The sequence below is a fragment of the Meles meles genome, chromosome 8 (assembly GCF_922984935.1).
Source record: "Meles meles chromosome 8, mMelMel3.1 paternal haplotype, whole genome shotgun sequence".
In the NCBI taxonomy this organism is placed as follows: Eukaryota; Metazoa; Chordata; class Mammalia; order Carnivora; family Mustelidae; genus Meles; species Meles meles.
Window position 1 is genome coordinate 79297648 of NC_060073.1, and position 27950 is coordinate 79325597.

The window sequence follows — 27950 nt, forward strand, 5'->3', positions numbered from 1 at the left end:
GCCCGACCCTGGGCTAGGGAGACCCACGAGGAGGAAAGGGCCCAGAATACGGTCTCGGGGAAGAGTGTCCAGGGAGCACACACCGCACGGGTAACCGGGGGAGGGCGAGGACCGGGGTGCCACCCAGCAAGGCTGCTCCGCGGCGGCTGCCGAGCCCATCCCCCCGCACCCCTCCCCTGAGGCGGCCGCGGCTGCCGAGCGTTCTGGCGGCGTCGCCATGGCAACCAGTGGCGGCGCGGCGGGCCAGAGGGTGGCCGGGAGGGAGAGGCCCTAACGGCCTCGGAGGCCGCGCGGCGGGCGGGCCGGGTGGCGGGAGCGCGGCGACGGGCGGCGGGGCCCCTGGGAGCGGGCCGGGCGGGGGGTGACCCCGGCGTTCCTGCTCCGGGGGCCTCAGACCTCTCGGGAGAGCGCGGCGCGGCGCAGGTAACCCGCCCTGGTCTCCGGGACCGGGTCTCTGCCCCCGGCCCTCGACCTCGCTCCTCGGCCAGGCCTGCTCAGGGTGGGGGCGGGGGGACTCCTGCAGGCCGGCTGCTGCGCTGGGGGGCTGGACGTGAACCGTGCGCGGTCCGGGGTGGGGGGTGCCGCGCGCGGGCGGGGAGAGCCTGGGATGTCCCGAGGGTAGCGCGGAACCCAGAGCCCTGCCTCCCTGAGTCAGCAGGTGTAGGTTCTAGCTTTGTGGCCTTGGGTAAGTCAACTAGCTTGTCTGTGCCTCAGTTTCCCTGACGTTAAAGTGAGTGATTGGAAGAACCTGCAAAATCAGTTTATTCATCTGTCTGTTCTGTCAAGTTTTCGCTCCCGGTCCCTGCTGCTCACCTCTCCCTCCACACACAATCTCAGAGCCTCTCTTTAAATTCCCTTGCTTTGGAAATGATGTGAGCCGGGAAGTCTTCCTCTTCGTTCTGCCATCTCGAATGCTGTTTAATTGGCTTCAATTCAGTGATTTAGAGCAGCTGAAGTTCTTTTCAGTACTTTGTCCACTTATCCTCATATGTTGTAGGTTTGTTGTTTTTTTTTTAATTAAAACTTTGTTGCTTGGGAGAACTTTTTTCCTCTCTTTTGTTTTTTATAATTTAGGCAAGTACTAACATCCAGATAAGCAGGTGCCCACAAAACCACTGAGGAATTGTAAGATTTATATTTTTAGGCAACTCTTAGTCCGTTTGTCCTAAATCTCGTGGTATATTCATTCTAACAAAGCCCAGAAAGAGCCAAAGAAAGAATTTACTCAAATAAAAGGCAAACTTTTAAGGGACAAGAAAGGAAAGTTGGAGAACATTTAACTGTAACTCCTCTACAACAGGAATTCTGTTTTACTCATCTCTTGTAATGAGCACTTTGCAAGGTACCTGGCGCCAAGCTGTTCTTCAGAAAATAGCCAATGAACGCTCGTTTCAGCCAATACCACCTATTTCAACTTATGACTAAGCCGATGTCATAAATACAGGGGGGAATTTTTAAAAAGTCCCAAATTTCTACATTTTGTAGAATCAAGAGCTACTACTCTTGGAGAAGCACACACTCCATGGTTTGCCAATAGTAGAATTTTCCTGTTTTATAGGTTGATAAAGTAAGCATTTTAGTAATCTAGATCATTTTTCCCCTAACAGATTAAAAATCAAGACACAAACCAGATGCAACAGTTTCTTGACATGGAGAACCAAACCCATAATACAATGGGGTAAGTGTTGACTGAAAATTTTCTGTTTAATAAGTGAGTGTTTATCTCCTAAACTCCCAGATAATACATGAATTTTGAAATTGAATATGAATAGTACGATGTACCGATTAGTATTGGTAAGGTAGGTGGAGGGAAATTCAAGTGATTCTAATCAAGAACCTATGGTATGAATCTTTCCAATTTTGACTATGGGTCTGTACTCGAAAATCACCATTTTCCAACTTTTAGTGAGTTTTTCTGGTGTTTTACGATGATGGGTGCCCACAAAGGCCAATGTGCGGGCTCTTGGGTTCCCAGCATGTCCCACCTAGTTTGTTCCTTTCTTGCTGCACTGAGTATCCCAGGTTTCCCTCCACACTTGCCCTTAAGGCTGAGCTCAACCCGTAAACATAACCTCATAACAGATTTGGCTCGTACAGACTCCGAACTACAGAGAACAAACTGATGGTCACCAGAGGGCGGGTGGGAATAGATGAAAAGGATGAAAGTGTCTTTATCATGATGAGTTCTGGGTGATGTATAGAACTGCTGAATCACTATATCACTCGTGATATCTCTCTGTCAAATAAATAAATAAATACAATCTTAAAAAAAAAAAAAGATTTGGCTTCCCAAACAACAATAAGAACTGGATATTTTACCAAAGGTTTCATGAAGAGATAAGGAATAAAATTTGTACAGCGTTCCCCACTGTAAAAAATTAAATTCCCTTTCACAGATATCTTGTCCCCACCCCTTCCATGCCACCAGGACCACAAAGATTTCTTTTCCTGTTGTTTCATTAGTCAGCTGGCCACTGGCTAACCCCAAAGCTGGGGACTGGGAAGCGGGGGCAGGTGAGGGGTGAACATGGGAGGGACAGTGAATAGGAGGGGTGCTCTGGTGCCTAATCTTGACTGTGGCTGACTTGCACTCGTCAAACCACTCCAATAATAACTCCTTTCAGTTGTTCTGCTCAGACCATGACTTTAACATCACTCCTTCTAATCAAAACACCCATATCTGAGTTTGTCCTTTCCATTTGCTTTTAGAGTATGTGCCCAGAACATAAATTACTGCAGAATGAACAAATGGTCTATTCGTATTGGGCCTGTTAAAGAGCACCGTGTCTAGATTTTGCTTTGTTTCTGTTTCCTTCCTAATTTCTACTCTTACTAGCTTGTCCTTATATGATTTCTTTTACTTATCTTGTTCTCCGGATTTTTGAGTTGAAAAATCTGGTTCAGTTATTCTTATGATTTCTGAATTTTATAATTTCTTTAAGTAATAAAAGCATCAAAACTCAAGTTTCTCCTGAGTACAGCTCTGCTGTGGGCCATACTATTGGTGTTTCCACTCTCATTTCCTAAATAACCTGGTATTTCAACTTTGATTTCCTCTGTGACTAATTTGAGATATTTAAAACATGTAACTTCCAAGGGTGGGGGGGTTAATTATATTTTTATTACTATTACTTTCTAATCTCACTACCGCCACTGTGGCCTATCCGATATTCCAGTTTTGTTGAATGTGTTCTTATAATCTTTTGCATGATTAGCTGTTAGAAATGTCCTTTGGACATTTGAAAATTCATGTATATTCTGTAATGCTTACACAAAAATGTTAAAAAAGTTTCACACAGGTCGTCAGATCTTTTACTATGTTTAAATCATGTTTTTCAAATCCATTGTTACCTTACATTTTGTCTATTTTATCTGTCAAATTTTAAGAAAGCTCTTTATCATAATTGTGATTTTGTCCAATTCTTATATTCAAAAGAGTTTTTGTCTGTTTTTTTGTCTCCCATTTCATTCTACGAATGCATTCATTCTACAAATGAAATCTGAAACACAGATTTCAGTGTTCTGTTGCTAAATGCATTGAGGATCATGGATGTTGTGTCTTCTTGATACATTACACGATGTAGCTTTATAAAAGAACAAGTATAGGTTCATGTGTTTGTTTTTTTTTTGTTGAAATTCTGTTTTGCCTGATATTCATATTGCCACCTCTGCTCTTTCATTTACTTTAGTCTGTAATGTCCTTGATCATCCCCCTTTGTAATGGAAGAAACTCAGTCTTTTCCTTTCTCTGTAGGGAGAAACCAGTTCTTCTCTCCTATGTCTTTGTTCCCTGTGTGCCTTTATCTTTACAGAGAACACTTCACTTCTCATAATTCTGGTCATCAAATGTGTGGAGGTTTTCCCCCACCAAGCGATTTTCTGTGTCCCCCCACCCCGGGTGTCCTACAATTTAACACAATTCTGACACTGCCTACCTGGAGATGGCCCGAGGCGCCACAGGTGAAGGGCTCAGCCCCACAAGACTGCTCCTCCTGCCACTTTAGATGCCAGGAGCAAGCCCAGGTTGCTGCCTGTGCTTCGGGCCATTGTAGATAGGAGGTTCCATGCCCCCCACCTAATTTGCCAGAGCGGTTCACAGAAGGTGGGGAAACACGTTTACCAGGACGAAGGAGAAAGGCTACAGATGAACCACAAGATGGAAGAGAGGCAAGGCAAGGTGTGTGGGAAGTCGTGCTTGACTTCCAGGCTCTTACCAGGCAGGCCAGCCTGACCCAGAAGCTCTCTGAACCCTGTTTCTTTGGGGATTTCTAGGGCAACTCCATCATATAGGCCTAATGGACCATTAACTCTATTTGCAGCCTTTCTCCCTTCTGAAGAGAATGGAAGGTGGGCTGAAAATTCCAAGCTTCCAGTCATGGCTTGTTCTTCGCAGTGACCAGCCTCAGCCAGGAGACCACCCAGAATTGCCTCATTAGAACAAAAGGCACTCCTATTACCTGGGAAATTACAAAAGTTTCAGGAGCCCTGGGCCAGGAACCCAGGTCAAAGACCAGATGTTAGAGCAAAAGATGCTCCTTGTGCTATTATCACTTAGAAATGGCAAGGCTTTTAGCAGCTCTCTGCCAGGAATCAGGACAGAGACCAGTCTATATTTTCTATCATCTCACACTCTTGTTTTGAAATTTTTTATATCATATTGTGTTTCTTGTAAAGAACATATGATTAGATTTAAAAAATATACCTCAATTGGAGAGTCTTTGCCATTAAAAAGAGGATTTATTTATTTATTCATTTATTTACTTATGCTAATATTTGACCCATTTTGATTTCCCCAAATTTACTAGTCTGATCTAATTTTCTTTTTCCTCATTTTCTCTTAGAAGTTTTACATCCTATTTTTAAGTTGTCAGTGAATATTGTTTTAAAGCTTTTATTTATTTATTTGAGAGGGACAGAGACAGAGCCCAAATAGGGGGAGGGGCAAAGGGAGAGGGAGAAGCAGACACCCCACTGAGCAGGGAACCTGATGTAATGCCGGGCTCTCTTTCAGGTTTGTTCTTCCCTCCTTCCTTTTTCTTTCTCCTCTCTCTGTATGTGTGTGTGAAAGTTTATAGGATTTCTTTTTATCCTTCGAACTTACAATTTATCAGGAAAACTTTCTAGGTATGGATTCTTTTGCAGTAATCCTTCACAGCATTTGGTGAACTCTTTTGCACAAAAGATTCAGATTTCCTCAACTCAGTGACAGTTTCTTCTATTTCTTTGGTTAATGATTCTCCACTCTCTTCTCCTAGAAGGATCTGATCTTTTTCTTTTCTCTTATAATTTCCATTGTTGTCCTGGAGGAATTTCTTGAGTTTTCTCACTTTTATTTCAGCACTGACTTCTTGTTTTTAATGCCTCTTCTGAGATCTTTAGTACCAGCAACCATGCCAGGACCATGAGATCAGGACCGTGAGATCATGACCTGAGCCAAAGTCAGACAGTTAACTGACTGAGCCACACAGGCACCCCTAAAGGGCATTTCTAAATAGGAATTTGATCAGAATAAAATGCATTGAGTAATCCTAAACTCAACGAAATGCATATATAGAGTTCCAAAACGTATGAATTCCAGAGTTTGCTTTTAAGAAATGTTTTTTTTTTTGTTGTTGTGTAAGTGGATTCCCCTATAGTGGCTTACTTCTTTAAAATATCTTTTCTAACTGAAACAGAACATTTATCCAGATTTTTCTCTGTTGAGTTACGCATATATATAGTTTAAAAAGTCATTTGGTTCCTTATCACTGTTATCAAAAAACAATAGTCTCCTGTTTCCTCCCCAGTTTTCCATTCCCCAGAGGAAATTCTTTTGGTGGATTATTTTGGTATTTATCTCCATATCTCTATATAACATGATTATTTCGATAATTCTTATTTTTCAGTTTTAGGCATTATCTATTGATGACCATTGTGGTTACTTTTCCTGCCTCTGCCACTTCATCCCCACCATATGCAGAGTCTCACACACACACACACACACACACGCACACACACACACAGAGTCACACACATACACATATACACAGTCTCACACATACACATATACAGTCATACATACACACATACACATAGTCCCACATAAACACATACATAGAGTCACACACATACACATACACTGTCACACACATACACATACACACAGTCCCACACATGCAAGTACCACACATACACATACACAGTTATACATACACATACACACAGTCCCACATATACACTTACATACAGTCCCACACATACAGTCACACAGATATACAGTCCCACACATACACATATACACAGTCCCACAATATACATATACAGTCATACACACACACATACACATAGTCCCACATATACACATACATACAGTCCCACATATACACAGTCATACACACAGTCCCACACATACTCAGCCACACATCTGCACATACACACAGTCACACACATACGTATACACAGTCACACACATACACATATAGTCATACACACACACATAGTCCCACATATACACATACAGACAGTCCCACACATATACATACACAGTCACATACATACATATTCATACATACACATACATATACTCCCACACACGTACATACACACAGCCCCGTCACACATATACACAGTCACACACATACACATACACAGTCACAAACATACAGTCACACACATACACACAGTCCCACACATGCACATATACACAGTCCCACACATAAATATACACACAGTCCCACACATACACAATAACACACACACACACACACACACACACATACAGCCTTACTTCCCATTCTTCCATCCACCCAATACACCCTAATTCTGATTGCATCAACATTCTGTTTGCCTCGTTATGCCTTTATAAATGCTCCTCACCTCTGAGCCATATTGCATGCTGTAGCAACTCTTCCTTTCTTATAAAATGTTTTGTTTTCTCCTGGAGTCAAGAATTCTAGAAACTTAACTATAATTTTTAAGTTTTCTTCTTCATGATTTCCTTCCAAAAAGGTCTTTCTGTTTGTATTTGACCTAGTTGCGTGGACTGCTTTCCTCAATCGTCTGTAATTGCCAGCTGCTCACCCCTGTGTAAGATGGCAGAGTCAAAGCTGACAGGAAACTCCAATGTATACAGAAGGTGCTTGTTGACAGGGATCGTCAAGACATGTCATCAGCCTCGTCTTGTTCAGTCTCTGTCTCAGGCTGATCAGATTCTAGAGAACACTCTTCTAAATTCTCCGGCTTAGAGGGTGTAAATTGGGCTGCCAGCACTTACCTTCTATTTCACTGGGTTGCTTCTTGGCTTTATCTACTGCCGGCTACCATTATCTTTGCCCTTGTAAGTTAAACATATCCCTTTGCCTTATTTTAGTAGAATTTGGGAAGGAAAAATATTTATGTTCATCTATCTTCAACCAAAAGTCTCATTTTTCTCTGCTAAATCACTTACTCTATTTTTGATTCTGTGACTTACATCTTAGTCATTGATCTCATTCATAGAATCTTATCAAATCCTTCCTAAAAATCTGCTACATGATCTGCCAGTTTTTTTTTTTTAGAAGATTTTATTTATTTATTTGCCAGAGAGAGAGATCACAAGTAGGCAGAGAGGCAGGCAGAGATAGAGGAGGAAGCAGGCTCCCCGCGGAGCAGAGAGCCCGATGTGGGGCTCGATCCCAGGACCCTGAGATCATGACCTGAGCCGAAGGCAGCGGCCCAATCCACTGAGCCACCCAGGCGCCCTGCCAGTTTTTTTTATCTGCCATGAAAGTCATATTTTCAAAGAGCCAAGGCAGATGGATACTAAAGCATAAACTTCTCACATCTAATTCAGGAAGATCTTTAAAGCAGTACTCTGTGTGTGCCTCTTTCTTAACCTTTTATGTATTCTTTCCCTCTGAGATGTATTAATTCATTATCACAACTTTACTTCCCAGTTTCTTAGTTTAATACAATTTTAATTATAATTTGTAAAACATTCTAGTGTAATTAATATAGTAACAGTTTAATAAGTTGTGGTAAAATATTCTTTTTTAAAGATTTTATCTATTTATTTGAGGGAAAGAGAGCACAAGCAGGGGGAGTGGAGAGGAGGAGGGAGAAGCAGGCTCTTGGCTGAGCAGGGAACTCAATGTGGGGCTCCACCTCAGGACCCTGAGATTATAACTTGAGCTGAAGACAGCCGCTAAACCGACTGAGCCACTCAGGCACTCCTAAATTGTAGTAATGTATTCTTTTTCACACTGAAAATTTTTTTTTAATTTGATGAATTCTCTTATCTTCTGAATGGCCCAGTCCATACCCACATTATTCTCCCTCCACTCTGTATTCCCAGCCACACATGTTCCTTTCCAAGGTAATCAAATCTGGTGAATTGTACTTCCTAGTTTCTCTGAAGAAACAAAGTGAAATAGACCTAGGGTAAAAATCCTGATATTTTACTTTGAAGGTAGATCCTGAAATGTTAGGTGGTGCTTAGTGCTTATAGGAATTCACTGAGTGATTTTGAAAGGGAGGAAGAAACTGGGAAGGGAGGGAGTGGGGGTTGGGAGAAGGAAGGAAGAGAGCAGGGAAGGAAGCAAAGGAAGGGAAAGATTCCTTTGAGAGACAACTAACCTCCTACCGAGTTTAGGCAAAGATTCAAAACGACACCAAGAAGGAAACATTTGCATAAACTTTTTCTGGGACAATGTTTATGTGAGGTTAATTGCAGTAGTTACAAATTACGAATGATATGTGTAAACTCAGGCACCTACACCATGGGTTAGGCACAGGGGGCATTTAAAATGGGAAGTCACTGGGGGCACCTGGGTGGCTCAGTGAGTTAAAGCCTCTGCCTTCGGCTCAGGTCATGATCTCAGGGTCCTGGGATCGAGCCCCACATCGGGCTCTCTGCTCAGCAGGGAACCTGCTTCCTCCTCTCTCTCTGCCTGCCTCTCTGCCTCCTTGTGATCTCTGTCTGTCAAATAAATAAATAAATAAATAAATAAATAAATAAAATCTTTAAAAAATAAAAAAATAAAAATAAAATGGGAAGTCACTGGAAGGCGTGGAGCAAAGCAGTGACATTCTCTGACTTAGTGTTTTAAAAGGTGGAGAAGAGACCACAGCATGGCAAGAGCAGGACGGATAGACAAGCGAAGCCACTGTAGTAATTCGGGTGGGAGATGACAGTGATTTGGATCAGGTTGGTAAAGGTAGAAGTAGAAACAAATGGGTACATTTTGACAGAAGTGCTGACAATATTTAGAGATCGTGGATTGGGTATGTGGTGTGCAGGAGAGAGATGGGCAAATAAGACTGTCATTTATTAAAACAAGGAAGACTAGAGAAAATGAAAGCTTGGTTTGAGATGCCTGTCACACATCCAGCTGAAGATACCAAATAATTAGCTGTGTATACAAGTCTCTGTGTAGCTTTCTGCTTCCCCACCCTCGGGGTAGGGCTTTTTTGTTTGTGGTCCCCTTATGGCCACGAGATGGCTACCCGCCTCAACCGTTACATCTCCTTCCAGAGTGGGAGCAGAGCAAGGGCAATAGGGTAAAAACAGAAGAGCACACACCAGCGTTTTATTTCAAAGCCCCAAGAAACAAGGATTTGGATGCAAGTGGTTTCTTTGGGAGATGAAAAATATGGTGTATTAGTTTCCTCTGACTACTATATGAAAAACGTGGTGTAAAAACGTGGTGTAAAACAACCAAAATGGATTCACCCACAGTTCTGGAGTCCAGAAGTCCAAAGTCAGTATCCCTGGGTCAACATCAAGGCATCTGGAGGGCTGCATTCTCTCCAGATGCTCTGGGGAAGAATCCATTCCTTGCCTTTTCTGGCTTCTGGTGGCTGTCAGCATTCCTTGGCTCCTGTCCACATCTCTCTGACCTTTCAAGCCAGCATCTTCACACCCCTCTCTGGTTCATCTTCATATCTCTTCTCCTGTGTGTGTCCCATCTTCCCCTGCCTCTTTCTTAGGGCACGCCCAGATGATTTAGGATAATCTCCCAACTCAAGATCATCAACTAATGCAAAGACCTTTCTTCTAAATAAAGTAGCATTTATTTATTTATTGCAGACTTTCAGATGTGATATCTTTGGGTATCATGTTTTGGCCTACCACCTATAGGGACAGGGAAGTGAAATAAGGAAGGGCAAGTTATGAAGCCAGCTATCACTGAGGGTGACTGAAGCAAAACCTTACTGGGGAGATTCTGGAACCCAGTCTAGAGCCCAGTCTAGAGCACAGCCCTTAGAGATATCCCATCCAGGGAGCAAGTGAGTATTTATATACCAATAACTGACATTCACTGGTTGAGGATTGCTTCTGGGAGGGCTTCAATTTCCTGTTACCTCTGGCCTATCACACAGGTGGCGCAGAGGACCCCAGTGGCAAGAGGAAGGACTCAGGCAAAGAAATGCAGGTTCTGTCCCCTGGAAATCAGGCTGAGTGTCCCCAAGTGGAAAGTATGAGCGATGCATAGGCACCAAGGACCACCACTCTAGCTCTCTTCTAAACAGCTTCATGGCTATTACCTCTCACAGGCCAGATTTTGTTGCATGGCCATGCCTAGCTCCAGGGGAGACTGGCCAATGTAGTTGTGCTTTTAGCTGGACACATTTCCACTCTGAGTAACACTGGAGATCTGTTATGGAAGAAAGGAAGGGTGGATGTTGGGTGCAGGCACCTATCCAAGTGGGAGATAAGAATGGAATCAGACAAGTGATAAGGATGACTCAGACCAAGTTCTTACCACTGGACAGGGTGAGAAGTGATCAGAATTTAGGGTATATATTGGAGGCAATGCCAATAGACCTGTTTTTCTGGGGTTTGAGGGAAACACGAATCTCAGATCATGAGGGTTTGGATCTTGAGCCGCTATAGCTGCAATGCCAATTAAAGAGACAGAGTAGACTGGAGTGGGGCAAATCCGTGGTGTAGGGGGTCAAGTGCTGTTTTGTATATGTGCTGCCGAAGCGAGCACTCAAGTGCTATTTTGAATATGAGAAGTTTGAGATGCCTATAGATGTCTTGTGGGAATGTTGATATTGAATGGTAGTTGGATATTGAAGTCTGGAACTCAGAGCTCAGGCTACAGAGAGAGATTTGGAAGATATAAGAAGAAGCAGGCATTAGACGGTTCATTTCCAACATTCAGGAAAGAGCATCTTTTCTATTTTCCTAATATTGGAAAAACAGATTTTATCAATGTTTAACTAATTCTTTGCTGTTAGTATCCAGTGAACTAGCTGGCTCTAGTTTTAAATAAAAAAGGGGTTAAGTGGCTATCCTTCTTTGTACTAACACTGCAGTCTTTCATCAGATAGACCTTTTAGCAAGAGGGAATTTTAATTGTCCTAGAGATTGGTTATAGAATTCAAGCTAACCTATATATAGTTTGTTATTAATCATACCATGGTTCTCCATATTAATATGAAATATGTCAGATATATAAGTTTATGGGGATAGTTTGGTTATTTGTATTTTTAAGTAATTGTAAAAATCACCTGCAGAAAGAGGGTTGGTGTTTGCTAATATTTCAGCTATCCTCTTCTATCATTCAGTGTGTGAACCAAGGTGTTACTCAGAAGAGGAGTAGTCATTATAGAAAAAGTTTTTAGAAAAAGTTTAACTGTAATACAGGTATTTACAAGATCTTCCATTCTTTTTAAAACATAAAAACTGTTATATATTAGATTTGTATGTATCTAGAGTTCCTTTTTTTTAAGATTTTATTTATTTATTTGACAGACAGAGATCACAAGTAGGCAGAGAGGCAGGCAAAGAGAGGGGGGAAGCAGGCTCCCCACTGAGGAAAGAGCCTGATGCAGGGCTCAATCCAGGACCCTGAGATCATGACCTGAGCTGAAGGCAGAGACTTAACCCACTGAGCCCCTGTATCTAGAATTCTGATAAAACATTGACAGGGACTTGAAAGCTATCACATTGCATTTTATTTCTGTAAATGTCTCTCTTTGATGATTTTGATAACGGCTCTAGAATAAGGCCTTGATAAGTACATGTAAGCATGCTTTTTGGGAATGTTGGGATTTCTACCCCTCCACATTCCAACATTAAGCTCATTACAGATGAGGGAGAAGAATGGACTGAGGATAAGCCACCATCTTAAATATGCAGTAAAGATAGGCATTGTAATGCTGCTAAGTCAGAGACATTAGTGATGACAGTAAATAGCATTCTTTGGACAATGAGAAAAGTGCTAGAGAAAAGCTATTTTTAGCTGTAATTTGGTGGCCAATTTTGAAGGAAGGCAACTGTGAAATTATGACGGAGGAGTCATAAAGTAGTAAGCCTTTCACTTTACTGTCTTGGGGGGACAGTCAACTATAGAGCAGGCTGACATCACAGATATGCCTATGAAAGTGGGTTCTGGGGCATCTGGAATCTCTCCCATTTGGTCTATTTAAGTTTCTGGGGTGGTACAGTATTTGATATATGGAATAGGGTCTATGAGCCACCACAGAAAAGTTAAATTATATTGGTATGACTAAATATATAGTAATATAACTAAGACAATATGTTGCTTCATTTTAGAAGAGTTTCATTAAAATATTTTGAAAAAGTTAAGACCTGATATGATGACTTATATTACCCATCAACCTTTTGGAGACTCGTTCTCTTAGACTCTTCCACGTTGCGGAACATAGTCTCCTCTTTCTCTTCAGCCTATGCTTTCCTTTCTCAATCCCTCTGCTTCCGTTTGTTTTTCAAACCCCCCTCTTCTCTCTCTCAAACCCAAGATCCATTTCTATTCTGACATCTCTTACGTCCCCAAATGAACTCACTTTGTTTTTATAGACCTCTTTCTCCATTTCTATTTTCCAGATTGATGATGGGTAGGCAGGCTGTCGTTACATCCCCCTTGGCCAGAATAATCACTGCTTTATACCTTTGTCCTGACATAATTGTCATGAGTGCCTCTTCTGCTTTCAAAATTGTCCTGGTTTGGATAATAGATAACATGGTCACCATAGCTGTCTGTCTGATGAAGGTCTGCCCTTGTAAGGACCAGCACGTAAGCCCATACATGAAAGGACTTTGGAATAACCTACATGTCCATTTATCTTACTCTAGCTCTTTTTACTCTGAATGACTCTCTACTTTCCATTCTCCTGTCCCCCCAACACACTGGCCACCTACCGCCATTTATACCATCAGCTTTGTATTTTGCTCTCTTCACATATTTTGACTCAGGCCCCTCAGACTGTACATCACCCTGCAAATCTCAGTGTGTCCCCTTCCTTCTGGTTTGAGACCTCTCTCCTGACTGCATAATCCTTCTCTTGGGAATTATCCCCTGGGAATAAACCCAGTAATCAGGGCCAAGTTTTGTATGTCTACAGTAGTGTATCAGCCACAATCCACCCACTCCTTAAAGCTGGAAGACTCAAAGGACTTTTTTCTTTTTTAATGCCTCCACCAACTTTTCTAAAATTGGAAAAATAAGACCTACTTTATGGGATGTTGTGAGGATCCATAAGAAGAAGAACAGGAAAGTAATTAGCGTAGTGTTAGTCAGCGTTTGACTACAGGAAGAAATGAAAATATGAATAATGTTAGTGCCCAGCTCTGTGGAGAAGGCTAAATTAAGCCTTTTGTATTTCACTTTTTTTTTAATTAAAGATTTTGTTTTTTATTTATTTGACAGATAGAGATCACAAGTAGGCAGAGAGGCAGGCAGAGAGAGAGAGGAGGAAGCAGGCTCCCTGCTGAGTAGAGAGCCCAATGTGGGGTTCGATCCCAGGACCCTGAGATCATGACCTGAGCCGAAGGCAGAGGTTTTAAACCACTGAGCCACCCAGGCACCCCTGTATTTCATTTTGAAGTTCATTAGATTTAGGAACAAATACTGATTCTGTGGAGACCAACTTGCTCTTAATTATCCCTGAAAAACTGAAGAAGAGAAGATACATTAGAAGATTAGACAAATAAATTTCAAAAAGGAATATTAAATTTGACAGAAAGCTGAGCTGGAAGTAAATCTGAGTTTGACTAAGTCTTCGGGAAGATTCTGGAAGGGATTATGTGAGCATCCAGAGGAGGAAGCAGTGGTCCCAGGACTCAGCAAGAACACATACTAGATCAGCCTGGGCTCACAGGGCTGATATACTGGTGCATCAGGGAGCTTATAGATAGAATCTTACTTGGGCTTTGCCATAATATTTTACAGGGCTTTTCATGACATTTTTATGGGTGGGGCGAGCGGAGAGAAAAGATTATAAATTTAAATAAGTGGATTAGAAACTTATTATAGGAAAAGAAATAATCACCAGAGCCCTGTCACTCTGACGGGCTTGGTAGTGGAATGCCAGAGAGCCCTGTCCTCCATCTTGTCTGGTGTGATATTTTACAGTCACTTGTAGGAAAAAAAAAAACATATTTATATATGAAACAACTAATGCTTTGCTTATCAGATCTGCAGATGACACAAAACTGAGAGCTATAGTGAATATATTTTCTGACAGAAACAGGATCCCAAAACATAATAAGCTCCTTGAGGAAGGCTTCTGTGGTAACCCATCTTGTCCAAGTTTGTATTCAGTACCTTTGCTTTCTAGTCCCCGAAGAGCTGCACGTATTCATCAGTCTCGTATTGTCCCTGCCTTGCAGGTGTCTCTATGCACAGGTCATGTGTCTCTGTCTTCCCAGTTCCTCACACAGCGGGCAGCAATCCCTGAATGGATGTTTGCTTCATTAAAGAACCAATGATGACAACACATGTTGAGAGGCTGAAACTATCACAAGGAAATGTAACAAGGATAAATATAAAGCTCTGCCCTTGGGCAGCCCCCCACCCCCCAGGATGAAACAAGCACAAGATAGTGACTTTGTTTGTAGCATACGTGAAAAAGGTGTTTGGACACAAATAAGCTCACCTTGAAATGGTATCATATCACTGCTTTGCCCTTCCCCTTCCCAGATTCAAAGCTAAGGTGATCTTTATCTGCTCAAATAAAAATGCATAGCACCGAAAACAGGGTGTGAGGACCCCTATCTAAACTGGGTAGACAGCACCTGGGGTGTTCTGTTAAAGTTCTGAATGGTACATTTCAAGAAGGAAATCAACACAGGAACTTGTTCGGTGGAGAGCCACCAGGATTATGAAGGGTCTGAAAATCTTAACGTAGTCATTCACTTTTTCATTCATTCAACAAATGGTTGTTAAGCGTCTAGTATTTTCCAGGCAGTATACTAGGTAGTGAGGGGTGGAGAAAAGAGAAATTTCCACGGGCAATTGGAGGAAACAAAGATACTTGTGGACATAAACAAAGACCACCCAAATGAGAACAAAAGAAGCCTATTTATTCAAAGCTTGCTATTGCAAGGGAGTCAGCAAACATCACTTATATTTGGCAGAGACTTGAAGGCCAATGGGAAAGCTTTACAGTAAACAAAAGAGAAGGTTCGGGGCATGCTTTCATTGGACGGAGGTTGTTACAGGGAAGATGGAGGCAGGATTAGAGAAGAGGGGGCATTCTATATGATTAGTTTGAGGACTGTATTTGGCTTTCTCCAGTTCGTCCTGAATTGGAAGTGGGGGCAAAAATTAAGGAAGCTGTCAGTCATTGACTGAGTCCTGACTATTCTAGGACTATTGCTCTAGAGGTTGTGGGTAAGTGTTCTGTCCATTGTCTGTATGAATGTTCAATATCTACTACTGAAAGCTGAGAAAACCCAGAAGAATCTGGAGGTACAGATAATGTATTTGACATATTAATAACTGTATTCATGTACAGTTGAAAAGGCACTTATTCTGCATGGTCCTAATTTATCAAATTAGAACCAGTGGATGAAAGAGCTCTTCAAAATAAGAAAAAACTTCTTAAAACTCTGCTATCTAGCTACAACCTCAGATAGTGGTTACTGGGTAAAGGAGAAATTCAGACCTAGGCTGGGTGACCTTTCGGCAGTGATACTGTGAAACAGATCACAAGACTTGGCATGCACCAGGATCACCTGATATCTTTGTTAGCAATGCAGAATGACCTCTGTTCTAGACCTGCTGAATCTGATCAGTGGGGCATCATAGATGATTCTCATACAAAACATTGTGAAAGACGTGTAAACACTGGGTGGGTAGTTGGGCAAGGTGACTTGTAAAAGTCCTTCCACGCTGAGTTTAATATCCTGATTTTTGCATGGCATAGTCATAGTCAGGAAAGAAACCATTTGCTCCTTTATTTAACAATATTGACTGAGTGGATTCCATTATGTCGCTCTCTACTTTGGGCCTGTATTTTAATTCCATTGGCATGGTGCATTCCTACATGCTCAGTAAATAATGATGAAAAGGACTCATTTGTTCGCTTTTCAAAAATTTATTGAGTATCTGCTATGTGCTGGAGCACTGTGCTGAGCTCCAGTGAGATGGTGATAAAATGGCCCTTTCAGAGCTTACAATAGCAGAAAAACAATATATTTATGGTAAAAGTGATACACGTTGTTATGAAAGAAAATGGTGTGAAAACGATTCTTTTTGTTCTGCTGGTTTTCCCCATGTCATAACTCCAATTAAAATTCGATCAATTTATTTATAGAGGAATTAGTACTTCCTTTCCCTCAGATTTTTTTTAGGTTTTAAGTGAAAATGGAGAGCCTTTGGGCCTTAGTCCAGAAATCTACAAGACTTCAGAATGGCACTTTGTACTTAGACGCTCTCTGATGGCAAAACTGCTGAGTCCACTGGTGAATAAGCTGATCAAAGGGACACCCTTCGTCCAGGTTGCCTGGGCATTTTAGAAATTGATCCTGGAAATTCTGCGTTCTTCGGGTTCTCATACCTCTTCCTAACCTTACTGCAATGGAGCTAATCTACGCTGTATTTTTCAAGGGAGTTCTTATTAAAAATATCATGTCTTTTGCTGTGTGGTACACCGAAAGGAGCTGAAGATGGGAAGCAGCTGCCTACAATCTTTACCTGGGTCTTCCACTAATTACTGTGTGACCTTGACCTCTCTGGGCCTGACATTTTTCAGAATGCTAAATGATTCTTAATTACCTCTAAAATTCTGATTTGGTGAGACTAAGTGGAGGAGATATTTCTTGCCTGCCTTTTCCTCCTGCCTTCCTTCCACCCACACAAATATATTAGAAGCCCCGTCACCACCATTGAATGGATACTGAAATAACTCGCTTTCTAATCCTGGATATGTGTGTGTTCTGTAGGCTGAAATCTTAGGCTTCAACATCTGCCTGCATATCCAGTCTGAATAACTGGAATTATTCCAGGCCCCTGTGGAATATGTCGGCTTCTTTGAAGGAGAACCCTGCCCTGGGAGCAACAGCAATCTGTCCTCACAATTAGCACCTCTATAAATCTAGCTATTACAAGGGTTTTGTTTCAATTATAAGTAGACCCTCTGAGAACCAAGATATTGCCCCTTATCCGACTCACAGTATCCCCATTATCTAAAGACTTACATTATTCTGCCCACACCTGCCTGATCAGATTCCTTCCAAGGGACACCAGCCAGATCACACTAAGCTCCCCTCCTAGAAAAGGAGTACTGTCACCCAATTAGTACTCTTGAATCGGGCCCTTCCTAGCCTGGGCTTGCTCTTCTATCCCTGATAGGCACGGTTGGAGTCCCAGTTTGCCTGCCACCAAACTTAGTCAAGCTATGACAGACATAGGTACATGTTCGTACATTTACCTGGAAGAGCGTTGGAACTTTTTCATAATTCGAATTTTCCATAGAATCAGTCCACTCTAAAATTGTTATTTTATTTAATTTTTTTCAGCTAACTTCATTTATTGTCACCTTATTTCTGATATAACAAAATCTGCACATGTGTTTTCATTTTAGGACTTCCTTGTCTAAGTCAAAACTTTTGGCCCTGGGAGACCCAGTTGCTACCATGTACACTAAGAAGAGAATAGAAGCAGTGTCTTTATCAATTATTGCATTATATTAGGACAGAAACTATAATTTAGGAGATGTCATTTAAAAAAAATTAATGTATATTCACTGTTTACTCTGAAATTAGCTTTCGGTTTAGTTTAAAATTTAACCTCTGGCTTCCAGACTTCTTCCTATTTAAGTAATTGAACAATTTGAGGAAATAATGATCAGAGCACTATTCAGAGCAGTGGAATAATTTTTCTTGTCCTCACATTTCCCTCTTTTAAAATGTGTTTCACTTTTCAACCATTGCCAGAGCTTCTCCTTGTGAGGCCGAACTTCAGGAATTAATGGAGCAAATTGACATCATGGTAAGCAACAAAAAATTGGATTGGGAAAGGAAAATGCGGGCTTTGGAGACACGATTAGATCTTCGGGATCAAGAGTTGGCAAATGCACAAACTTGCTTGGATCAGAAAGGCCAAGAGGTACTGAACATATGTGTTGTTAATTCCTAAGGCAGTTATAAATAATATTTATTATCTTCAGGGTATGTTTTTCATTATGTATACTTTTTATCAGGCATCAGCGATAGCCTTTATTGCTTGGAATTCTGTCATAGCGTGCTAAATGTGTTCCATCAAATAAGTGACGATTGGAGCCTCAACCCATAAAAATTTGCTGATGCAGAAAAACTAAATGCCATCTAGAAAAGTAAATAGACGGGGCGCCTGGGTGGCTCAGTGGATTAAGCCGCTGCCTTCGGCTCAGGTCATGATCTCAGGGTCTTGGGATCGAGCCCCGCATCGGGCTCTCTGCTCAGCAGGGAGCCTGTTTCCTCCTCTCTCTCTGTCTGCCTCTCTGCCTACTTGTGATCTCTCTCTCTGTCAAATAAATAAATAAAATCTTAAAAAAAATAGAAAAGTAAATAGACATTCAATACATATATGTAAAATAAATATTGTTTGCAAGCAAAGATGTCAGTGCTTTTGCAACTGTAGAAACAAGCTAGTTGCCCAAACTCTGTCTTTGGAAATGGCTAAGTTCAAGCATCTCTTCAAATCTACTAGGAGAACATTTCCAGAAAGAAGTGAAATGTCAACACATGATTGTGGGACAGGGAAGAAAAGAGTTAGGTAAAGGGGGTGTGTGGATATACCTGGGCACCCTCTTAAGAGGAGTGCCCCCAGCCCCTACAAGGTTGCTTACAGCACGTTGGTGACTGTAGAATGTACGAGTGCTCAGGCTTCCAGACGAGTTCCGGAAAAATCACGTACTTGACCTAATGTGGACTTTTGTATCTGTGAATTTTTCTTCTGGGTGAGGCCTAAGAGAAGTATTTACTTTAATCTTATACAAAACCACCATCAGCCAAATTGTTCTTCAGCCATCTCTCTTCCTTTGTTGGCCTCCCAGTAGAACTTAGCTCTTGACATAGTTAACTGAGTTATTTAGTTACTGGCATCTGGCTTCCCTTTGGGGTAAAGGCAGGTCATCAGGCCCGGAATATGCAAGAGATTATTTTCTTGCTCCCATATCTGTGATGACCCAGATGTGTACGCAGGTGCTTTCCCTGCATTTTCAGCTAATTCTATAAGCCAGACCCCTGGGAACTCCTCTGAGACATCATTCTTTTCTTTTTAAAATGTTCTTCTAAAAATGCAGCCCACACTCCATGGTGCCCCCGGAGCAAAGCACCCACTGAAGACAGTGGTGCCCAAAATAAAAACTGAACTGCATCCGCAGAGGCTCTGCCTGAGTGATGGTGACATGGCCTCCTGAAAAAATAATGCAAAGTAAATTCTAAACCTTAATATCAGATGTGATGGTGACACGGATCTTTTGTCAGACATCTATACCATCCCGTTCTAATGTGTACCCAGTGGAATAGCACCAGCAATGTGGGGTTTTGTGACTTTAATTATTAATAGCTATTTTAAGAACTGCAGTGCAAATATTTATTCTTGTTTGGGGACAGCAGTTTTACTTAAAGCATGCTCCTCCTTTGCACATTTTCTGCTTTCGTCAGGCAAAATTTAGAAAAAAATCAAAATTAAGTTTTGTTCTTGCTGTAGGTGGGCTTACTTAGGCAGAAGCTGGACAGTCTGGAAAAATGTAACTTAGCAATGACGCAAAATTATGAAGGACAACTGCAAACCCTAAAAGCTCAAGTAAGGAAACAATGTAATTTAATCTCCTTTGATGATTTAACACATTTTGATACATGTTTTCACATAAAAAATTATATCAAATTTATGTATTTATAAGTTGTATTGATTTTATTAAAATGGACTATTTTTAATACAAGTAAAGTTTTTATATTTAATGACGGGTTATATGTTTGACTGTGTCTTTCATTGTTTTATTAGATTGTTTCTTTTATTAGACTGTCAGCTCTTTATCCCTTTAACTGTTAGCGTAGTGCAGACTATTACCTATCTCTTTATTTATTGTTGATTAATTACATGATAATAGCTAGCTATGTGAACAACAAAAATGACTTTGCTATTATGAAATAGATAATTGAAAAGAAAAAAATTAGTCTTTGGTACTTCGATACTGGTAGGGCCATAGGTCTTCTGAACAGGGATACTGATTTCTTTGTTATTTATTCCTCTACTTCCTCACTGCGCTAGCAAGCCAAAAATCTTCTCTCCTTTACCACAAATAATGCATAGGGCAATCATTATCTGTGCATCTCAGATCTAGTAGCTGCTCTTGTCCTTGCTTAACTTAATAAATAAATTAATGGGAAATAACAGTTTGATCATGAATTTTATGAAGTGCAAAGATTTCACAAGTGATAATACAATTAAATGAGCTTGAAGTAGTTAATTCTTTCTTAAGTACCTTCTTAGGGAAGTCATCAGCTATTAAGATTGGATATGAAACATTTGATACCGCTTAGCATAATCTTAAAAGAGTGGCTAGCTCGCAAATTTAGACATTTTTCCTGCAATTCAAAGAGCTGCCACTAGATGGTAGCTTGAATTACAAAACTAAATGGTTTTTCTAAGACTAAGCATTTAACACTTAACTCAATCGACCTTGTTTTTCCTGTAATGATAAAGCTTTGAAATACCAACATATATATTAAATCACTGTATTTGTTCAGTATAAACACGATCTGGAATAAGTTTTTAAAAAATAAAGAAATGGAGATACAAGTGATAAACCATCTCAAAATTTTATTTCATTAGTTCAGTCACTGCTTACCAGATCTTTAATCTCTGGGGGTTTTTTTCACGTCCATTGTTAAAAAGTTGTAAGGCTTGTTTACAGGTGCTGAGTGGTCATGTAATACATGAATCCCTGCCATTTGTTGCTTTGCAGCTTCGTTTTATTACTTGGCTTCTGGCTAACCAACAAATACCCTTTCGGCAATTTCACAAAATTGTGTTCTGTGGAATGCTAATATTGAAAGTTTTAGGAAATGCTGCTTACTTCTTCTTGGCTCCTGGACATTCACAGTGCATGCTAGCATATGACAGGCTGTGCAAATTCCTGCTTCAAACAAATCCATTTAACCTTTTTAATCCATAATTTTTCAAAACATGTTTGATCATGGAACTGTATTTTTTAAGCTAAAACTGGCTTATACTGTAGTACACTATTACAGTGTAAACACTGTAAACAGGTGTTTCATAGGATACATTTTGGAAAAACTACATTGTTCTTGAAAGAGCAGCCATCTGCTTCCACTACAGTTTTCTGCTCTTCTTTTCTTCTCATGTTAAAAGCGTTAAAGAGGAGGGCAGCAGAGAAGGAAAGAGGGAAAAAGAGAGAACTGGTCTGCATAATAGCTCGTAATATGTCATTCTTCTAACTAGAAAATGCTGTCTTGTAGCAAACATGCTTTGGTTGCTGCTAGCTCACTCTACTGATTCCTTCTTTGAAATTTCTGGTTTATCTACAATTTCATTTTCCTAAAATATTTTAAGGACATACTTTATCATACTCTTCTTTGAATAACTCAACTCTATCAAAACTTTCTCATAGAAACTGCTTCTTTTTAAAAAGAGAATATTTTTTCCTTCTATCCATTATGAAACTATTATTAAATTGTGTGTGTGTGTGTGTATGTATGTATGTATATATATATATATTTTTTTTTGAGATTTTCACTTCTGGAAAGATGGAGTAGATGCATTTAGATCCTGCTAATTAAAACTAGAAAGACTGGACATTATTTATAAAATGAGAAGCTCTAAGAAGTGGAGGGAGAGACAGGCCAACTAAAACCTTGGTACCCAAGGAGTGACATAGTGGTGAGTTCCCTGGGATTTCTCTTTGCCTCTTATATCCCATGCTGGGGAATGGAGAAGTTGACAACTCAGGCTCAAACAAAAACAATCCCAAGGAATGCCTACTTTCTGCAGCCAAAAGACCCAGAAAAAGACTGCTTAGCAAGATTACACACTTTTAGATAATAACTGCTCTACTCCAGCCAAACACCACAGAAAAAGACTTCAGCCCCAAACTACCTCCAGCTCAGCACAGACTGTTTAGACAGCCTCTTTCTCATCAGCTTGTAATGAGGCAGTCCAGGCTCCTGAGCCTGGGTGGTATGAGAGAAGACTGGAGTGGAGAGCCACGAATCTCATGACCAGTAAGCGTTGGCAAGGCCCTCCCCAACCCATGGTGTTAGTGGAGGCCATGTGGAGAGCCTGGACTAGTATGCCCATTTGTGGTGAGGAGGCAATCCCCCTCCTCTCTGAATGGTATCAAGGGAAGCCTAATGAGGAGTCAGGATGTTTACCACCTCTCAGTGGTAAAGAGGCCACTTGCCCTCACTACACTTTCACTGAAGGACAGGTGAGAGGCAATAATAAAGCACCTATGCCCCTCCAGTCAAGGTGGTATCATTGAAGACTCGTGGGGATCCTGAACTCCCATTGCCACTCAGCAGGGATAAGGAACGTTTCCTTCAGGTTACCAACTGAGGCCAAGAGCTGAACTCGCACTGCCCCCTGGCAGTGATGAGGCAGCATCTCCCTTTCCTTGCCAGAGTGCTGTCAGAAAAGGATTGGCTGAAACACAATCCCTAAAGAAAATCTAGTGTCTCATAGCACAATACCCCAAATGTCCAAGTTTCAATTAAAACCACCCATCACACCAGGAACCAGGAAGATCTCAACTTGAATGAGAAAAGACAACCAAGAGATGGCAACACTGAGTGACTAAAGATGTCAGAATTATGTGACAAGGATTTTAAAGCAAATAAATAATTATAAAAATGCTTCAGTGAGCAGTTACAAACACACCTGAAACAAATGAAAGTTTTAGTAAAGAAACAAAACTATAATAAACAGCCAGTTAGAAATTTTACCTCTGGAAAATAAAATAGCCAAACTAAAAGAATTCAGTGGATATACTCAAAAGTAGGATGAAGAGGATGGAGGAAAGAGTCAGTGAGCTTAAAGATAACAGAATAGAAATTAACCGATCTGAACAACAGCGAGAAAACAGACTAAAAGAAAATGAAGCTAAGGGACATGTAGGACTATAACAAAAGATTGGAAATTTGTGTCATACAGTCCCAGAAGGGAGAGGAGAGTGGGACTGAGAAAGAATTCAAAGAAGTACAGGTGAAAAGTATCAAAACTTGGTAAAAGATATAAACCTACAGATTCAAGAATCTGGGTGAAAGTCAGACAAGATAAATACAGAGAAACCAAGACCAAGACACATTGTAGGCAAAGTTCTCAAAGCCAACAGGCAAAGAAAAAAATCTTGGAAGTAGCAAGAGAGAAATAACACCTTACCTATAGGGAAGAATCAATTCAGATAACAGATTTCTCATCAGAAACCATGGAGGCCAGAGAATGTGGGATATTTTTCAGTTGCTGAAGAACATAAATGTCAACCTAGAATTCTGTGCCTAGAAAAAATATCCTTAGGAATGAAGGGGAAATCAAGTCCTTCTCAAATGAAGGATAACTAAGAGAATTTGTCACTGATAAACCTACCTTCAAAGAATGGCTAAAGAAAGTTCCTTTAGCAGGAAGGAAATGACAAGGAAAGAATCTTGAGCTATCAGGAAGGAAGAAAAAACAATGGAAAGAGTTTTTAAAAATGGATAAATGCAATACTTTCCTTCTCTTTGAGTTTTCTAAATTGTTTGACAGATAAAGCAAAAATTATAACAATGTCTAATGCAGTTCTTAATGTATTTTGAAGGAATACTTAAGACAATTATGTTACAAATGGGTTAGGGCAAAGAGAGACATAAAGAAAAGTAAAACTTCTGCATTTCACTTGAACTGGTAAGATGTTGACACCAGTAGACTGTAATGACTTATGTATATATAATGTAATACCTAGATCACCAATTGAGAAAGCTATTCAAATAGATAATATTCAAATACCCTATAGATAAACCAAGAAAGAATTATAAATAATACTCAAATAACCCTGGAGAAAACAGAAAAGCTAAAATAGAGAAACCAAAAACTGGAAAACAGAAAAGAACAACAAGAGTAAGGCTTAAGCTCTAACACATCAATAATTACGTTAAATGGTAAGTGTCTAAATACATCAGTTAAAAGATGGAGATTGACAGAGTAAATTAATAAAATATGACCTCACAGTATGTACTGTTCCAGAAACTCACTTCAGACATAACATATAGGTAATTTGAAATAAAACGTTAGAAAAAAATACCATGCAAATATTAATCAGAGCAGAAGTGGTGCCAGGATAATTCTGTGGAGAAAGAAGAGTCTCTTTTCAGCAAACATAAAAGCACAACTGAATATCCACATGTAAAAGAACCTAAACCATAAACAAAAATGAACTCAAAATGGATTAAAGACCTAACTATAAAAACTTAATCTATAAAGCTCTTAGAAAAAACACAGAGTAGATCTTCATGACTTTGGATTAGGCAATGGTTTCTTAGATTTGGCACCAAAAGCACAAGAAAAATCAGATGAATTTAACCTCACTAAAATTATACCACCTCTGTGCTTCAAAGGACACCATCAAGAAAATGAAGAGACAACTCACAAAGTGGGAGAAAATATTTACAAATGATATATCTGATAAAGGACTAGTGTCTAAGAAAAAAAAAAAAACTCATACTAGTCAATAATAAAAAGTAAATGACCTAACTTTAAAATGGGCAAAGCTATGAATAGACATTTTTTTCAGAGAAGCTATACAAGTGTCCAATAAGCATATGAAAAAATGTTCAACCTCATGAGTCATTGAGGAAATGCATATCAAATTATGAGATACCCATTCACCCTGGCCAGAATGGCTATAATCAAAAAGATGGACAATAGCAAATCTCAGTGAGGATATGGAGAAATTAGAACCCTGTATGTTCTCAGTAATACTGGGAAATGGTGCAGCCACTTGGAAAGTAGTTCAGCAGTGCCTTAAAAAGTTAAACTCAGAGTTTCCATATGATCCAGCAATACCACTCCTAGTTATGTACCCAAGAGAAATAAATATATGTATCCAAACAGAAACTTGTACACAAGTGTTCATAGCAGCTTTATTTGTAATATGCAAAAACTAGAAAGAACCCAAAGTCCATCAATTGATGAACAGTGAAACCAAATATGGCATATCCATGCAATGGAATACTATTCAGTATTGATCCATGCTACAACACAGATGAACCTTGAAAGTGTAAAGTGACAGAAGCCAGACACAAAAGACCACATAATGTATGATTCCACTAATATGAACTGATCAGAATAGGCAAATCTATAGAGACAGAAAGTAGATTAATAGTTTCTAGGGACTGGGTTAGGAGGAAATGTATAACCATTCTAACATTCTGGGGTTTCTTTTTGTGGTAATGAAAATATTCTGAAATTAGGTAATCTGATCATTGCTCAACTATGGAATATACTAAAAACCAATGATTTTTATTTTTAAAAGGTGATTTTTATGGCAGGTGAATTATATTTCAATTTTAAAAATGATATGAGAAAAAGAAAACAAGGAACTATATTAATATCAGAAAAAGTAGATATGACCATTCATAGCTTTATTTGTGGGAGCCAAAATTGGAAATAAGCAAAATGAATGGTCAAGCAAATGCAGTTCCCTCCATACCATGGAATAAGACTGAACAATAAAAAGGAATGAACTATTGATACAAGCATGCATCTTCTGGGCATTATGGAGAATAAAAAAACCCAATCTCAAAATGTCATATACTATTTGATTCCATTTTATAACATTCTCAAATGACAAAATTACAGATACAGAAATAAATTAGTGGTTGCCAGGGGTTGGGGGTGGGAAGATGAGAGGTCTGAGTATCACTACAAAGGCAGGGAGGTCTTTGTGCTACTGGAATGGTTCTGTATCTTGATTGTGGTTGTGGTCACACAAATCTACACAGGTGATAAGATGGCATAAAATACACACATATATTGTACCAATGTCAGTTTCTTGGTTTAATATTGTACCATATAATTATACTGTATAATTATTTCAAAATTCAAAATAAAACCAAAAAACTTTTATAAATAGTTATCTAGAAATTTCTTCACAGATGTTGATGGATCATGCTGCTTCTAATCTATTGTTGAAGGTATAACAAAAAAACAGAAAAAATAGTACAGTCTAAGTTAAAAGAATTATTGCTAAGAAAAAGATTGTATCAATTTGATACTTAAATTTATTTAAACTTATATCAACATGAATAAGTAGTTTATGCTGTCTGTAGCTTTTAAATTCAGTAGTCAGTTTCTTGAATAAAATATACACTTGTTATTTTATAGAAGGGGTTACTGAAATTAAAATTGTCAACACAAGATGGCACTAAATAAAAGAAAAAACTTGGTTTTTAAAACTTGTAAGCTTTGCTACATATGGTTTAAACAAAGCTAAACAAAACATTTATGTTTTGTTAAATGAGTGACTCATTTAACTGTGCAGTTGATGAAGCCCCAAATTCACATGAAAACCAAATGGGGTTCAGCTCCAATAATTTAGTTTTAATAACTGGTCCTGTCTTCACAAATCAGAAGATTTAAGCATTACGGCATTTTCCAATCATGACTTAAATCGTCAAAGACGTGTCCAAGAAAAGAACTCTTGTGAATTCAAGTCAGAAAAGCCAGTCACAGTGAGACATTAGCATTCTTTCTTTCTTTCAGTTTTCCAAACTGACGAATAGCTTTGAGAAACTGAGACTACACCAGATGAAACAAAGTAAAGTTCGGCGAAAGGAGTTACCTCACCTCAAAGAAGAAACACCCTTTGAACTGAGCAACTTGAACCAGAAATTAGAGGTGAGCTATGTACTTTGTTAGTTTCTTTCCTGCACCGTCAGGATCAATTCCTGCCGCTTCTACAGGCTGGCGGTCTCCCGTCTCTGCTGTGCTCCATGGCACGTACAGCTGTGGTAACAAACACCATTACAAATCAGCTGCTCATTCAGTGTATTTTCTTAGTGCACCTTCCCTTTAGGCACTTAGCGAATTAAAACATCACTTTGATTTATGCATCTTTTATACAGATCAGCATTTTTGGAGAGCCAAAAAAAAAAAAAAAAAAATAGAGTTCAAAGAAACTGCAGATGTTGAGTGAAATTAAAGGACATCCCTGGGGTCAGTTAAATTGAATATCTAATAAATCTTTTAATGGCTATTTAACTATTGGGTACTTAAATCCCAATGAAGCCTCCCAACAGCTTTTGGAAGAGGACTTGGGTTTCAGGGTTTTTTTCTTAAAGAGGTAGTGCCAGTCCAAGATAGCAACCACGTATTACCCAGAGCTTCAGAGATCTCTGTCTTACTATTCACGGATGCATTTATTTTTATCCCCTAACTTCCCGATCTTGGAAAAAGCAAACCCATTATTTTTTGGAGCTCTTGAGTATTCCTGCTAGAGCTCATGTAACAGCAGGTAGATTCTACTATAAATTCCTGTTGTCTAACCCGAGACCAGCTCCTAGGCCTTCCATTATTGTTCATTAATTGACCTCAAGATAGCCTATTCCGTTTCTTCTTTTGTTCTCAAGCCCTAAAACCCAGCACCCCCCTTACCATCCCCAGCTGGTGATTTCCCTTCCTTCTACGTGTCTGAAACATAATAGTTGGCCTCTCAGAGTCACCTGGGTACATACCTCGGAATTGATCTGTTCTTTCCTC

At 39.8% G+C, this 27950-nt stretch overlaps 1 protein-coding gene across 1 annotated transcript in view; it reads left to right on the plus strand.

The window, feature by feature from the left end:
- Positions 1–324: 324 nt before the first annotated feature.
- The window catches only part of DEUP1 (deuterosome assembly protein 1), an 80072-nt gene continuing 52446 nt past the window's right edge, over positions 325–27950 (plus strand). The window contains exons 1-5 of the mRNA XM_046016499.1: positions 325–423; positions 1608–1678; positions 18149–18320; positions 19908–20003; positions 26955–27089. Of these exons, the coding sequence (XP_045872455.1) occupies positions 1632–1678; positions 18149–18320; positions 19908–20003; positions 26955–27089 (450 nt within the window). The 5' untranslated portion in view covers positions 325–423; positions 1608–1631. The remainder of the gene's footprint in view (positions 424–1607; positions 1679–18148; positions 18321–19907; positions 20004–26954; positions 27090–27950) is intronic.